Raw genomic sequence first — 16,103 nt, 5'->3', positions numbered from 1 at the left:
GATTGAATTTGGTCTTAGTCTGCCCCAGCGTTTCTCTTTGAGGTAATTGTCTAGGAAATCACAGAACAACAGTCTTTTGACTTGACAGTATTTTAAATGCTTATGGCTTTGAAAATAAGCACCAGATAAGGACTGTACCAGGAGTCAGATTAATGGCCAGCCTGCAGTACAGAGATCTTGGCTGAGGTGCTGTCATCACTACCTTTGCCTCAGAGGAGAAGTTATTCTTCATGGAGTTGTTTGCAGCATGCTGGTGGAGCTGGAGCAGCCTGTCTTGGTGGCCCAAGCCTTGAATAAATCGGAAATCCTGGCATGGCCAGCATATGTTCAATGAAGTTTACAGTTTTTACAGCCTTTCTGTACAAAGCTTCATGGTGAACTGAACAATGACTTAGAATGCAATAGGCTATTCACAGTATTACAGGGTTTTCCTGGGGGCATTGCTAATAGCAGTACACCATGCCAATCCAGAACAGCTGAAAAAAAGCATGCTTGGAAAGCTGGAAAGATGTTTTTTGTTCACAGTAACACATAGTGTCAATGAATTGTGCAATGGAGAGTCTGTAAGCATGGATCTCTCTGGGTGCTGAATGAAGCAAAGGAGAAATGATGCCTCTCAAAGCTTTTGTTTCAGTCTCTGAGCATCTTTTGGTATTCATCATCATTTTAAGTTGCTGTTTTTTAAAATGTGTCTGTAAACAAATAACTTCTTACAAAATATCTTTTTCAAGGGTAGACTGAAAAAGGGTGGAAGACTTTATGAAGCAAATGTTAAGACTTCGCAAAGTATAACAATATAAGCAAGTTAATAAACATTGAGTGGTAGGTCACAAAATTTCTTCCAGATTTATATTAGAAAACAATATATTGTATAAAATCATAGAATAAATGACCTTGTTTCTTTAAAAGCCTCAGCAATTTCTCTTTAATGGCAACATAGTATTTGGAAATACTATTTCCTAAATAAACAATGTCATACTGCTTAACTTAAGGAAATGTGCTTTGGTAACAAGACTTTCAGTGCTTGTTTTTCTCCCTTCCCTTTGTCTAGGACAGTTGCACTGCTTTCAGTGAGTTAGCCTAGCCTTGGTTGTGATGGAGAAGGAGTCAAGCCAACTTGAGAGGCATCACATTCATAGAGTATATGAGAAAATTGCTCCTTACTTTAGTGACACATGCTACAAGGCATGGCCAAAGGTGCAGCTGTTCATTTCAGAGCAGGAACCAGGCAGCCTGATTGGTGATATTGGTGAGTGGGGTTGTTTATCATGTTGCTAATGACAGTTTAAGTATGTCCTGTCTTTCCATCAAGCAATATTCATGACAGAAGAGTTTGGAGCTCGTGAATCAAACTGGGGAATCAAAATGGCCAGGCTGACTATCAAATATGCCTCTCACTTTGCTCTACCATTCAGAGGTATATGAAGGCAATATGATTTTTCCCAGTATCCACTAGGTCAACTAAACAGAAACATTAAACTGGAGATAAATTTATTAAGATGTCATTTGTGGATGCTAATGTTGTGTATTAGTATGGTAATTCTGAAATTTGAAATCTTGTTTAGCTCTTACAGCATGTATTGTGTGTGACCAATTTGAAGCAAGTATCATGACACTGTCCTGAGTGCTTTGGGGAACAATGTGTGACAGTTTTTAATTCCCCAAAGCTTTGAGAATGTCTAAATGGTAGGAGGGAAGCTTCTGTACTAGCTTCAGTACCTGCACCCGAAGTGGGTACATGCTGGTTGTCCAGATGAGATCTGGGCATTTAACTCATAATTTCTACATGTTTAGGCTAGACTTCTAAATAGCTTTTTGGACCTGTAATCCTTTCCAGCAAACATATGTGTAGTCTCCCTACTCTAGCATGGGAACATTTGTGAAAGATTAAAAATACTGAGGGTTGGGCTAATCACACTAGCTTTTGAGTGTCATTCAAACTTTACCATATACTTTCCCCAGTTTATGACAGTCTAAATGCTGGGAACTGTATTCCTAACAGATCTTGGCAGATTTTACATTGTTTTCAATGTGAGCAAATAAAATGTGTACAAAGAACCAGCACATTGAATTTTTACCAATGTCACAGACTTTGGACTTGGTTAACACTGTAATTTAAGCCCAGGCTTGGCTCCTGGGCTTTGGCCTGCAGTGGCTGCTGGCACGCTGTTGTGATGTCTGTGGCCAGAGACTAATTTTGTGTGAAACACAATTGCCAAGAGTGGTACCACTGCACTGGAGAGGAGTCTACCTGCAGGGCTCTCCTCCGCCCCTCCATCCCTGGTGTCATATTAGAGGAAATGTATTTAGAAGTTGTTGTTTGGCTTATACTGGAGCCTTTCCTTAGAAAAGTGAAAATCAGAAAAAGTCCTGGAGTTCTCTTCCAGTCAGAGCTCCACAGTATTCCTCTTTCCACTCTTTCTCCTTGGAAAAGAGTCTCATATTAGCCAAGCGCTGGCACCATTTCACCAGCACCTCTTCTCAGCTGGTGCTGAATTCAGGCATGGGAAGGACTGAGAGTGCTCCAGCTTTTCTCTGTATATCTTTCCTTTATTCCTGGGAGATGGGATCAGCAGTTAATATTAGGCAAGCAGTTAGGAGCAGACATCTATCTGCAGCTGAGCAGTGATTCATCTCCCATTCAAATGGCATAACAGATTGATGGGGCTCAGAGGCTCCTTGCTGAACATAGGGACCCACACAGGGTTTCAGAGTAGGTGCTATGGGGTGGCTGTAACCTAAATATAGAGACTTAAATATTTGGAAGGCTCCAAAATAACTATCATTAAAAAAAAAAAAAAAAGCATTAGAGAGAAAATCTGGGCTCTGACCCAAACTTAATGTTTGATGTAAGCGTAGCCATAAACAGGATGTGAACCAAGGTCTGCACACAGTCGAGGGTATTATGCTAGTCCAATGCATTTACCTCCCTGATCTTAATCTGAATTATGATTTTTATGTTGCAAGTCAGAAGGCAAGTTTTCAAAATTAATAATCTACTTTAAAATGCACTTTGTGTTAAGATCCAGATAATTCTCCAAACAAATTATCAAAAATTTAGATAAGATCCGTTTTACTGCTGACACTAAAATTGTTCTTAGCTAAAGATGTCTGCCTTTATTTCAACACAAGAAGTATTTCAATTTGGGAAGATGTAAATTTCCATGTTGCAGCCTCCATTATGAAAAGGAAACTGCATGGAGATACCAGAAAAAGAAATTCCACTGTTGTCATGGTGACAGCAATTAGCAGCAGTTAAAACAGCAAACAATAGATTTAATGGTTTGGTCTAATAGTGACTTAATTACTTAGCAGTCTAGTTTGTCTATCAGCATTTCAATACACAGGAATAATTCGGTGCTGTGCTCCTACTACATGATGCTTTCACTTAGCATTTTGAGTCTATTACAAGCAGAATTGCAGTAGCATCATTATCATAAATATTTTTGATTCCGTATGTGGTAGGAAGGCCAAAGTAAATGCTCTCTAGCAATTCCATTTGAACACCTCCTGTCATGCAGCAGAGAGCCTGCTAGACAGAAAGGAGCAGCCTGTGCTCATTGTACTGTGACAGTAAAAAATAACCTGAATTCCACTACAATCATATCTCCTTTAAAAAGGGTGGAGAATTTCAAGCTATTAGGCCAGTCAAGGGCGTGCATCATGGTTTATGTCAGGAATATGTTTTCTTTTGTACAGACACCAGGAATCCACCTTTCTTTCTTCTACTCATTATTTCTTCAGGCTACGGAAATGGCAAATACCTTCACATCAATTCTCAGGTCTATAAACTGGGTTGCGACTACTGTTTCCCGTTGGTGGAATCAGCACGAAATTAAGGCCATGAAGTAATGGTATGCCATAGCTTGTGTCTTCCTTATCAAAGTAAGTGCTTCGACACTGTCGTGTCCATTGCTGGTAAATTCTGCGTGCTGCCAGTGTCTATAGGCCAGATCTTTAAAGAGTCTAAGCTACTCAGGCAGGTATTGCAGTCTATTCTAGGTTTGGGCTTTTTCAGAGACCAACAGAATATTTTGGGTTATATACACCAAGTAAATCTATATTAAGAAATGTGTATTACTGCAAACTCAGTGAAACACTGCAGAATGGGTAAGTCACAAAGATGTGAGCTCAGTTTTATTCTTGTCCAAGCACAACTAAACTGCCATGTGCAAAACAGGAGAGGAGAGCCTTGTTTGTGCCTTATCACATGGCAGAAATTTGAAATGTTAGCTCTGGCAGGAAGAAGATATATATAACAAAACTTGCCTAGGAACACTGAGCGTATTCAAAGCTCAGTATTAAATCCTTCTGCACCTTTCCAAACAGTATTTTACTCCCATGCTCCATGATTTTTCAGCCAACAGAATAATTTTTGTGCTTATGAAGAAGGATGACTATGGAACAGATCCTCTGGGAAACTATGCTAGGGCACATGGAACACAAGGAGGTGATTGGTGCCAGCCAGTATGGCTTCACTGAGGGAAAATTGTGCCTGACAAATTTGGTGGCCTTTTACAACAGGGTTACAGCACTGGTAGATAAGGGAAGATCAAATGATGTCATCTACCTGAGCTTGTACAAAATGTGTGACACTGTCCCGCATGACATCCTTGTCTCTAAATTGGAGAGACATGGATTTGACAGATGGAGATCACTCAGTGGACAAGGAATTGGCTGGCTGGTCACACTCAAAGAGTTGTGGTCAACAGCTCAATGTCCAAGTGGAGAGCAGTGACGAGTGGCGTTCCTCAGGGGTCGGTGCTGGGACCGGCGCTGTTTAACATCTCTGTTGGTGACACGGACAGTGGGATTGAGCGCACCCTCAGCAAGTTTGCCGGTGACACCAAGCTGTGTGGTGCGGGGACACGCTGGAGGTCAGGGATGCCATCCAGAGGGACCTGGACAGGCTGGAGAGGGGGGCCTGTGTGAACCTCATGGGGTTCAACAAGGCCAAGGGCAAGGTCCTGCACGTGAGTTGGGGCAAACCCATGCACAAATCCAGGCTGGGGGATGCATGGATTGAGAGCAACCCTGAGAAGGACTTGGGGGTATTAGTGGATGGAAAACTGAACACAATCCAGCAGTGTGCACTCGCAGCCCAGAAAGCCAACCGTACCCTGGGCTGCATCGAGAGAAGTGTGGCCAGCAGGTCGAGGGGGGTGATTCTCCCCCTCTACTCTGCTCTTGGGAGACCCCACCTGCAGTCCTGTGTCCAGCTCTGGGGTTCCCACATAAGAAGGACATGGAGCTGCTCGAGAGGGCTCAGAGGAGGAGGCCCACAAAGATGCTCAGGGGGCTGGAGCACCTCTGCTGTGAGGGCAGGCTGAGAGAGTTGGGGGGTTCAGCCTGGAGAAGAGAAGGCTCCGGGGAGACCTTCGAGCAGCCTCCCAGGGCTTAAAGGGGGGACAGGAGAGGTGGGGAGGGACTCTGGGTCAGGGGGTGCAGTGATAGGATGAGGGGTGATGGTTTTAAACTGAAAGAGGGCAGATTTAGATTAGATGTAAGGAAGGAATTCTTCCCCATGCAGGCGGTGAGGCGCTGGCGCAGGGTGCCCAGAGCAGCTGTGGCTGCCCCCTCCCTGGAAGGGTTCAAGGCCAGGTTGGACGGGGCTGGGAGCCCCCTGGGCTGGGGGAAGGGGGCCCTGCCCGGGGCAGGGGGTGGGAATGGATGATATTTAAGGTCTGTTCCAACTCAAACCATTTTGTGATTCTATGACACTGATCCAGATGGAAAGTAACCTAGCAAAATGAAAGCTTGCTTTTAGCCAAATCAGCTACCCATTGTTTCACTGCAGAGGGCCCTGTTTCAGCAAAAGCAGAGGATAATGCAGAGAAAAAACAAGGAGCTGATGACACAGCAAGCAGAAGTGCTTGTTTCAGTGGCACTGCTGCCTTAAAATGTTCATCGAATAACCTCAGATTTCAGTTCTTGCAAGATTTTTAATTTTTGGTTAGTTGTCCTTTTCAACCTAACTTGACAATGGAGGAACTACCTGTCTTTGCCACTTTTAAAGCCGACATTGAACGGTAATTTTAGTCTTTGATTTTTTCTCTTTCTAAATTTTGAGGGTTCTTTTGTTTTGGGAGTCTTGAAATTACTCAACCACCTTTTAAAAGTTAGGTATTAAATTTATACTGATTAAAAGTTGGACAATACTGTAAATAAAGCAAACTTGATTTGATTTTGCTTTTCTTAACCAAAGGAGCGTGAAGGTCTCTAAGCCTTGTTAAATCAAAGTGAAATGTTAATACCTCACTTCTCTTGAAGTTAGTGAGTAGCCTGACACAGACTTTTCCCCATGTCTCGGGTGACCTTTCTTTAAGCCCTGAAGGACTTTACTTTTCCAGTCCCAATCCATTTGACATTTGATGGAAAGTTGAGATTGCGCTATTGTCACTGGTACATCATTGTATGGGCCTGTGAACCATGCTTAGCTACACTGTCTGAAAATCTTTCCATCATGATTTAAGAAACGTGACTGATAGCTAACAGTTGTTATTATTGGGTTTTCACATCCTTTTCACAGATGGAGTAACAACCATCTTGTGCCCAAAGGTGATTTGGCATTGTCTGGAAATCCAGGGTAAGGAAGTGAAGGACAGGCCAGATTTGTTGAAAAGGCTATGTAGCAATGTTCAGGAGTTGTCTGACTCAAGAGTCTCTGCCCCAGGAGTACTTGAGAACAGTCTGCAGAAAAGCACAGTAGCTAGGCCGGGGTTGCTGCTGGAGGTGCAGAACTACAGACATTTCCACCCACAGCCAGCTGAAAGCCCTGTTTGCACAGCTGCTGTGCTGGAAGCTAGAATCAATGAGGAATCCACAAGGACACTTGGATGACGGGTAGAACTGCGTGGTTATGGAGTGTGGCCCTTTCAGCACTATAATATGGCTGAAAATTACAAAGCTGTTTCTGCTACAGCTTTTACCATCCCAGATCATGCATCAACCACAGTAATGATTGTGTTTCCTTATTATTGCTGAAAAATACAGTTCAGATGCATTATAAAGTGTCAAATAATACGTTGACTCATTATATATACTAGTATATTGTATAATATTAGTATTGTACATACATACCATAGTTTGGGTAAGCACATGTTCTCTCAATCTTCCTGAGATTGTCAAAGGAAAAACATTTCTGTAGGTATTCAAAAGCCAGGTCCATAGGAGGGAATATTGGCAGAAGAAGAGCATCAAGCCTAACTTGATGATTTTCCCTTGTGCTCAACACCTATTGCATATACATATATAATGAAGTATTTTTGCCAGTTCCATGAGTGGAATAACCTATACTGACAAGAAACAAATCTAGACATGATATATCAGCAAAAGTTTAAAATGTGCTGCTTTCAAATGTTTAACTTGCTGTTCAAGGAGACAAATTTGTCCTGTATGCAATTCATTCCACTATGTTTTCACTGCCTGAAGAAAGAAATCATACTCACTTTCCCAGTGTATTCATAACATAGTTTTATTTGAGATTTAATATTGCCAAACAACAGAAATCATCCCCTTTGTCATATACTGATGGCTTTGTTATTGTAAGCATGGTGAAGCCATTCCTGTATTATTGAAATAAGTAGGATTTCTGCCACTTGCAGTAATGGAAAGAGAACTGACACTCATGTTTCCACTTTGGCTAAGGAATTGTTCCGAATCATAATGCAGGACTGATTTTTTAGCATGGCTTTACCTCTGTAAGGTGTCTTTCTCCTTTATATGGAAAGGTCATGTTCTGTGCTAATAAAATCTTGTATATGCTGAGCTCTTGGACTCTGAGATGGACAAGGGATAAGAAGAAGCTGCTTCTGTTAATTTAGATAAGTATTTTCCTTCCTCCAAATGCAAAGGTGGAGACGTGACATTTTCCTCTCCTATTAGGAGTCAGATACTCAAGTCAGTAAAGTTATTTTATACTACTGAAATACCTGATCAGATTCTTCATTCCAGTGGGAGAATGGGATTCCTGGAGTAAGAGCATCAAATGGCTTTCCTTGGTGTTAATACCAATATGTGAAAATTAACTTTGTTCTAATCTGATCTTTTAGTCATGTGGTAATTTAACAGAGAAAGTGAGGGAAACCTAAGGGATATAAACCTGTCTAGGGCTCTAATTTACACTGAGAAAATGGTCAACATAATTGCAAATAGTGTAATTCTTAAAGTTTATAAGGTGGAAGAGTCTCTTGGGGAAAAAAAGAAGTCCAAAGAAAAGGTCCAGGAGAGTTTCCTTACTAGTTCTGTCTTTATGGTACAATTCAATGAGATGATGCTGTGGTTTAAACCTGCCTAGCTGCCAAACACCATGCAGCTGCTCACTCACCCCTTCCCCCTCAGGACTGGGAAGGAGAAAATAAACCAAAAGGCTCAGGTATCGAGGTAAGGACAGAGAGGGATGGCAAACCCATGATGGTCACGGGCAAAAGACAGACTCCTTAGGGGAAGAAAAAGAACATCAATTTAATGCAAACACTAGCAACAACAACAATTAACAGACAGAGTAGGACAGTGAGAATCATCACCACATCTTAAAAACACCTTCCCGCCACTCTTCCCTTCTTTCCCAGACTCTGCTCCTGAGTCCTCTGACTCCTTCCCCCAGTGGTGCAAGGGCAGGGAATAGGGGGTTGCAGACAGTCCCACTACTCCTTCTTTCTCAGTGGGAGGACTCTTCGCATTCTCCCCCTGCTCCAGCATGGTCCCCTTCTCACAGGAGTCAGTCCTCCATGAACTTTCATCAATGTGGGTACCTCCCACATGTTACAGTCCTCCCAGTGCCGAACGACGAGAGCAGGGGCTTCTTCCCACAGAGTCCCTGCCTCCTTTGGGCACGATCACCTGCTCTGGTGTGGGGTCCTCCACAGGCTGCAGGCTGGCATCTGCTCCACCATGGACCTCCATGGGTGGCAGGGGGGATGGCCCTGCCATCTCGCCACAGGCTGCAGGGGGGTCTTTGCACTGGCAGACTTCCCCATCCTTCATCCTCCTTTCTTCCACCGACCTGGGTGTTTGGACAGGTGTTCTCCTTGCAACTCCTCCTCACAACTCCAACTCCTCCCCCCAGGTCCCCTTCTTAAATATGTTCTTGCAGAGGCGCAGCCACCGTTGCTGATTGGCTCAGCCTTGGTGCAGAGGTGGGTCTGACTTAGAGCCGGGGGAGCTTTGAGAAGTTTCTCACAGAGGGCCACCACTGTAGCTCCCTCCCCTGCAACCAAAAACCCCACCACACACACAAACCCAACAGAGATGCTGAGAAAAAAGCAACCAAGTATTAGTATCAGGTCATATCAATGTAGTTACACGGCACTGTTGTGCCAATTTTTATGGACACAATATTACAATGCCATCATGACATAGTTTTTTACCCCATAAAGAAACCTCATATTTCTGTGCAACCTTGGTTATTTCTTCATAACACTTCGTTTGGTCAGATAGGTATATCACCACTACCTGACAGTGGTCCTAAATTCTGTTTTTCCCAAGGATCAGTCGGGATTACATTCTAACAGTTTTTTAACTTTTTCCAACAAAAAGACACTGTGGTCAGACAATTACATAACCTAAAAGAAGCAATGCTAAAGGCACAACAAGCAATCTGTCCCAGTGGAAAGCAGAGTATACCAAGGTCTGGTATGACAGCATCAGGAACTCTTTAATGCCATAGAAATTGAAACAACATCATCAGAAAACTTGACTATGAATAATTACAAGGGATGTCGTGAAGAAACAGAGTCAGGATGACTACAGCATAACATGAATTAGAAATAGGATAAGGTTTTATAAATGCATTCAAAGCAAGAAAAAAACAGAAAGGAAGGAAGAGCAAATAACAGATGACAGGGGGAGCTGCATTTTTCTTTGGTCTTTACAAGAAGTTAATAGTAGTCATCAACAAATTAATTGAGTTTTAACCAGAGGACAGAAGTTTAGACTATAAAAATGAAATAACATCTTAAAGAATACTTAGATAAATTAGGCTACATAAATTGTTAGGAAATCGTGACATTAATCTTAAACTACTGTGAACTAGCAGGTTATCTTTAAGATCTCAAACGAGTGAAGAAAAGCAAACATAATACTTGTTTCCAAAGAGAAAAGACATCAAGAGGAAGCCAGACTTAGATTTATGCAAGGATACTATAATAAATAATTTAAATAATCTAATTTAAATAGAATAAATTATTTAAACCTAAAGAATACTAATGTAATGGGAAACAGTCAACATATATTTGTCAGGAGCAAGCCAATCTGCTTTCTGTCGTTGACAGGGTAATTATCCCAATAGAGAGGGTAGCAGGTGAAGACATGATTTATTTTGATTCTTGTGTCATTGCTGCAAGTAAAATAAGTAAATAGAGCTAAGAATATAGAAAAAAAAAAAATCTCAAAATGGATCAGTGTCTCACTGTCCAATCAAGACACATTGCAAAGGGGATGATCTTGGGACACATCCTACATCTGCTTCAATGCAAAATTTTAATTAATAACTTTGATGGCAGGCTAGAGAACATATTGAACAAATTGTGAACAGCTCCTACGTAGGAAGAGTTGGAATTATTTTAAAAGATGTGATTTGACATCCAAATGATGGAAAGTTGTCTAAAATCAATAAGAAGAGTTACAGAAACCATTGACAGGGACGTACCATGCTCGGGAAGGAAACATTGAATAAACAAAGTGAGATATAATGGCCAGGCAAGATGGACCACAGGCTAAATGCATGTGAGTTGAGTGGTGCTGTTACAAAACCAGGCAAATACCTGTCTGGGGTATGGTGACAGAGCAGTTTCATGGAAGGCAGAAGAATGAGTCACCCTCCTGTGCTTGATACATTTGAGGTCCTAGGTGGAATATCACAGATGCATTTGGAGACCATGCCTTACAAAGTTTACAGTCAGTATGTAGACATTTTAAATAACTGATGGTTAGAAAATCTAAATTACTAGAGGAAGCGGAAGGAATTGGGTTTAGTTACTCAACAAAGGAGAAAAATAAAAGACTGAAGGAAACATTTTAGTCTTAAATACATCTTTACAGAATTTTTACAGAATTTTTTTTCCATTTTTTGCAGAAAGCTGTTCTTTATTTGACATAAGAAGAAAATAAAATCATCTTACCCTGCAGCAAAGGTTATTTACCTCAAATATTAAAAGGCTTTTAAGAGTAAGTTAGGCCAATTTGGGTCACATTTGGGCCAAGTGTTTAATTCTGCCTCGGAGCTGGAAAATGAACCTCTATTTTTCTGCATCAATTCTAATGTAAAGGCCACCTGGCCTTTTAGAGAAAAATTGATTGACTCTCCTATAACCAGCTGCTGCCTAATGTTAGTACAGCTTCTCTCACAGCAGCAAACTCTCCTCCCTGATGGAAGCCAAAAGTGCAAAATACTAACAAAGTCTGAGTATCACAAGAGGTCTCAGTCAGGGGACGAAATGCCACCCACAGTGGGATTTTCTGGTTTTGACAACCCACAGAGTACCTCTGCTTCTTCTGAGCCATCTGCAGGCTCCGACTTCAGCTTTGGTCTCACCACTGTTAGTGTTTTATTTAAAGTGAATAACATAGTTATTTCTAAGCTAGTAATCGGAACTTCTTAGAGATGCAGAGAAGCCCCATAGGACAGTCAGAGCCTGTGGTTGACACCTGCAGGTTTTACCTGCCATTCATGCAGTTGCTGTCACTGGGCTCGTGAGCCGACAGTGTTACCTATCAGTGAAATTTCCACCAACAGCAAGAGATTTCCATCATCTCACTTAATTAAATCAGGAGCATTGTGTTCCTTGCACTGGTATTTTTATGCAAGCTATAATTGACTGATCAAAGATATCCTAAGTTTATTTCCAGTGGGTGATACATAGTTATCTCAGGATGGGGTCAGGTCAGAAAACTTGACTCTCTCTTTTTTTTCCCCTGGCAAAACGTATATCACAACACAATGAGCTCTTCTCATTATGAAACAAGCTCTGCTCATTACGATCACCTCTATTGCTCCAGGTTACTGGAGCGCAGAACTGGTGCAAACTCCCAATGCACCCTTATATTTAGTTTCATTTTCACAGTAGCAGTCAGCAGCCTACTCAGCATTTTTAAACGTAGTAACTTATTTTAGCCCACAATCAGCTATCTCTGGTCTTATCACTGTCTCCGTGTTGACAGTATATACGTTTTAATTCTCACCTACATGTTCTCAACAACATGTTACCTGGTTGCAAGGTCTTGACCAGCTGGTTGGTGTCATTAAAAGAGGTGACAGCTTCTCACCAGCTGCACAACTTGCTGATGCACAACTGTTGTCCTCTGCTTTCACGGGGTGCGGAGCAATGTGGCCGTGGTTTTGGAAGGAGGGATGGCTGAGCAGCTTCCATGTGATAGTTTTGGCAGGTTAGTGCTGTCACCTAAGAGCATGATCCTGAGTACAGGGGTTTCACTCTGTACTACTAAAAGCTTACTGTCCTGCTGAGCCAGAAATTTAGCTCCAGAATAGATCCAGAATGCAGTTCAGTCACCTGAGCTGGGTGCACATTTAAACCTTCTTCACAAAATAAATATGCATAGCGCCAATGGATATTTGGGGGTGGCTGGTGTCTAACAGAGCATTGCAGAGATTTTGCTTTTTGTCTCATTCTAGTACAGCCAAGTCCTCAGGGCACTCACTCAGAAAGCAGGAGAGCTCAATTCACCCCCTTCCTCAGCCAGAGGGGTTTCAAACCCACATTTCCAATACTCAGGGATGGGCCCCGGTTCTTCAGCACTCTGCTGCACTGGGTGGAGAAAACCACCACCACCATCCCTTGGAACCAGTAGCCAAAAAGCCCAAAGGAGGAGGAAGGGAGCCTAAACCTGTAGCCCAAAACATAGGAGCACACCTGGGAGGGAAGGAGAGACAGCAGCTGCCCGCAGTATTTCTCCTGGGTGCAGTGGCTGACTAATGTAAAGTGTATAAGCAAGATGAAATGGCATTTGGGAAGAGACAGAGCTGGCTCCGAGAGCCCTCTCGGTGAACCCCGGAGGTACCGCAGCTGGTGCGCGTGGGGCAGCAGCTCCGGGCAAAGCCCTGCTGCTCGGGGCGGGAAGAGGGGAAGAGGAATTCGGGCTCAGAGCAGGCATCTCGAAGATGGCACAAAGCAAGGGAGGGCAACGACTTGATGACCTGACTTTATTACATTTTCCTCTTTTGCTGGTTTTAGCCAGGGGTGTCCCTATTTCTGTGCTGCTGTGACAAGCGTTTCAGAATTATCTTTAATACAAATGCAGAAGTAATCCTGCTGAAACCAGTGTAGTTACTCAGTTGCTTAAAATTAAGCATGTAATTATATTCCTGAATCAAGGCTTTAATAAGTTAATTAAATTTCATAATTATAATGTTTTTTATAAAGGCAGCAGCCTCATTTGCTAATGCTAACCATAAATGTGCAAAAATTAAAGAAGGAACAAATTTTCCAACCTAAGTAATTAATGACTTATGTTTTTAATAGTAAAAAGTTTTTAATGGAAACACTGTTTGAAGTTTACTCAGTAATTACTTTAAATATTTTTTTTTAATATTAGTATTTTTCCTCCCCTTTTTATTTTTGATACCACCATAATGAAGACAATGAAATAATATTTAACTTAGAATCATGCCTTCCATATATGTTCCAGTTGTTCCTATTATTAGAGCTGACAAAGTGACATTTGAAGTATATATACAGTATATACAAAAGAGTCTCTGAGACAAAGATTCTGTGATCCTTAAATACTTTCCAATGTGTCTGAAGGGATTTAACTTCAGTAAAGAAATTCGACAGAGAAAAGCAATTTCTCATTGCACAGATTTCTTTTTGTCATTTAACAGGTTTTAAATTGAATCACTGACCTAAAATACAAATTTTGAAAATTACTTCTAAAAAAAAATTCAAAGTTTTTGATGCTTTCAGTTTTGTTCTCTGAAGTCAGCTGAATGACACAAAAATGTATCTTGCATTGTCTGCTTGTTCTAAATAATCCCTTTTAGTAGGATTAGTCACAGTATTAAATTAAGAGAAGGAACAATTAATTATATTCTTATGAAATGAAGAAGAGAAGAATCTTTGAAATGTTCTTCTTTTCTCCTCACCGTCTCCCTTTGAAATCTAAAATTGCTTATGTATTTTTCTGTTACAGAAAAATCTTTCAGTCTTCAATTTAAACAGAAGTGGTGGGAATGAGCAGTACATGGCACAAAATGAATTTGGGTTGACTTGTAGGTACACTGAGGGAATGTATGGCCAAAATTAAAAGGAATGCTTGATTTATAACAACTGTTTATCCATGAAGCAAGGCCTTGCTGCTGCAGAGAGCTGTCAGGGGCTTTGGACAAGCACATGTGCTTACCTCAAACAAATATTTTTGTCCTTAGATTTCATTGTTTGTAATGGTTGGTTTGGATGTTTAAAAAATTGAATGTGGTCCTACTTGTCCTCATCACCGTGGCATGGTGTTGGTTAGTATGATAATGATACAATGTCCATTAAAGCCCTTCTTGTAGTGAAATTAAAGGGGTTTTTTTCCTAGCTTTTGTTACAAGGGTTGCATAACAGCTAAAAAGCTCTGAATATTCTTCTGTGGAAAAAAAGCATGAGGATAAATTTCTGGAAGAAACCCTAATAGGTAGACAGCTCCAGAGGAAAACAGTATAATAATAAGGATGCATCTCTAGATCTCTGATAAACTTGGGGAAAATGACCACAGATTATTAAGAGAGGTTGCGAGGGCTGTGAGGACAGAAAACACAATATCGAGAAACCACAATTATCCATGTGTAGGTTGTGTAAATGTTACACAGGGGCACGAAGCCTCTTGGAAAGGTTAATCTGAGAATCCACAGAAGGGAAACAACTCTTATTAGTCTGAAACGGAGCATCAGACCCACATCAATAAGTAATTGTGCAAGAACTACATTCTCTCACTGAATTTAATGCGACCATAATTGAACCTCCTGCTAGGAACAAAAATGCTCTAAAAAGTCCACTGCATAAAAGTTTACTACCGAAAACGAAGAAACTCTTAAGGAAAATTGAAAGGGAAAGCCAGAAGGGTAAAATGCTACCAAACGGGTGTGGAAAGTACTGAAAGACTCGATGTTGAATGCTTAGTGTAGGTGTATGGCACCTATAAAAAGGCTGCCGTTCGACAGATTCCTATGTAATTTATAATTACAAATGAAATGAATAGGCTAGTGACAAAGTTTGCTGGTGACGTAGAGTTATTCAGGATTACTAACTTCAAAGAGTTGCAAAAAGAAGTCTCATGTGAAACTAATGACTGGGTGCAAAATTGCAGAGAAGTACTTGTGGATAAATGCTAGGTTATGTGAATGGAAAAAAATAACTAAGTGTACAGGCACAGTGGTACCCTCAATTCTTGTTCAGGAAAGAGATATTGAAGGCATTATTGGACTCATTTTTATTGCCCTGAAAAATATTACCTCAGTGTTCAAACCTGGTCAAAAATGTATTCAAATATTAAGAGCAAAAATGAAAATCCAGAATAATGGTAGAAGATAAATACCTGGTGCATCCATATCTTGAATACTGCATGAAATTCAGGTTTTCTCCATTTCTGGAAGGATATAGATGAACTAGTAAACATCCTTATAATGATCAAAGGTGCAAATTGCTTATGTATGAGGATAGATTAATGGGCAAGGGCTCTTCCCCTAAGAAAAAAAGAGTATCATCATAAAAGTATTATAAAATAAGTGTATACATCATATTGCTCCTGAGGGAGAGGGAGATAGCATCTTGGAACCTACAAATGATATTAAAATAGTGAATAGGGAGTCAGTTTCTGTGGTTTTGTAGAACAGGAGAACCACAGGGAAAGATTTAAAATAGAAGGGATTATTTTTCCAAACAAACAAACAAACAAAATTAAATTGCAGATTCCTTTGACATGTGAATTTCAGAAGTACAAGTGAGTCCAAGAAAGCATGCATGGAGGACAGATCCATCACTGGCTATTAGATACAAGATCCAGCCTGTGACTGCAGAAGCTCTTAGGCTGCTGACCGCAGGAGACAAGTGGAGAGAGCATCACCCTTCTTCCCTTCTTTCTTTCCCAAACATCTGGTGTTGACTGCT

General features: G+C 41.1%; 1 protein-coding gene across 1 annotated transcript in view; it reads left to right on the top strand.

Moving 5' to 3' along the window:
* Positions 1-1,095: 1,095 nt before the first annotated feature.
* LOC104360137 (probable tRNA methyltransferase 9B) overlaps positions 1,096-16,103 on the top strand; it is a 28,961-nt gene continuing 13,953 nt past the window's right edge. The window contains 2 exon segments of the mRNA XM_032982880.2: positions 1,096-1,249; positions 3,745-3,918. Coding sequence (XP_032838771.1) covers positions 1,096-1,249; positions 3,745-3,918 — 328 coding nt within the window.

The sequence above is a fragment of the Tyto alba genome, unplaced genomic scaffold, assembly GCF_018691265.1.
Source record: "Tyto alba isolate M040663 unplaced genomic scaffold, T.alba_DEE_v4.0 Super-Scaffold_2, whole genome shotgun sequence".
In the NCBI taxonomy this organism is placed as follows: domain Eukaryota; kingdom Metazoa; phylum Chordata; class Aves; order Strigiformes; family Tytonidae; genus Tyto; species Tyto alba.
Note: the sequence above shows the minus strand (reverse complement) of the source record. Positions and strands in the feature narration are given on the sequence as shown.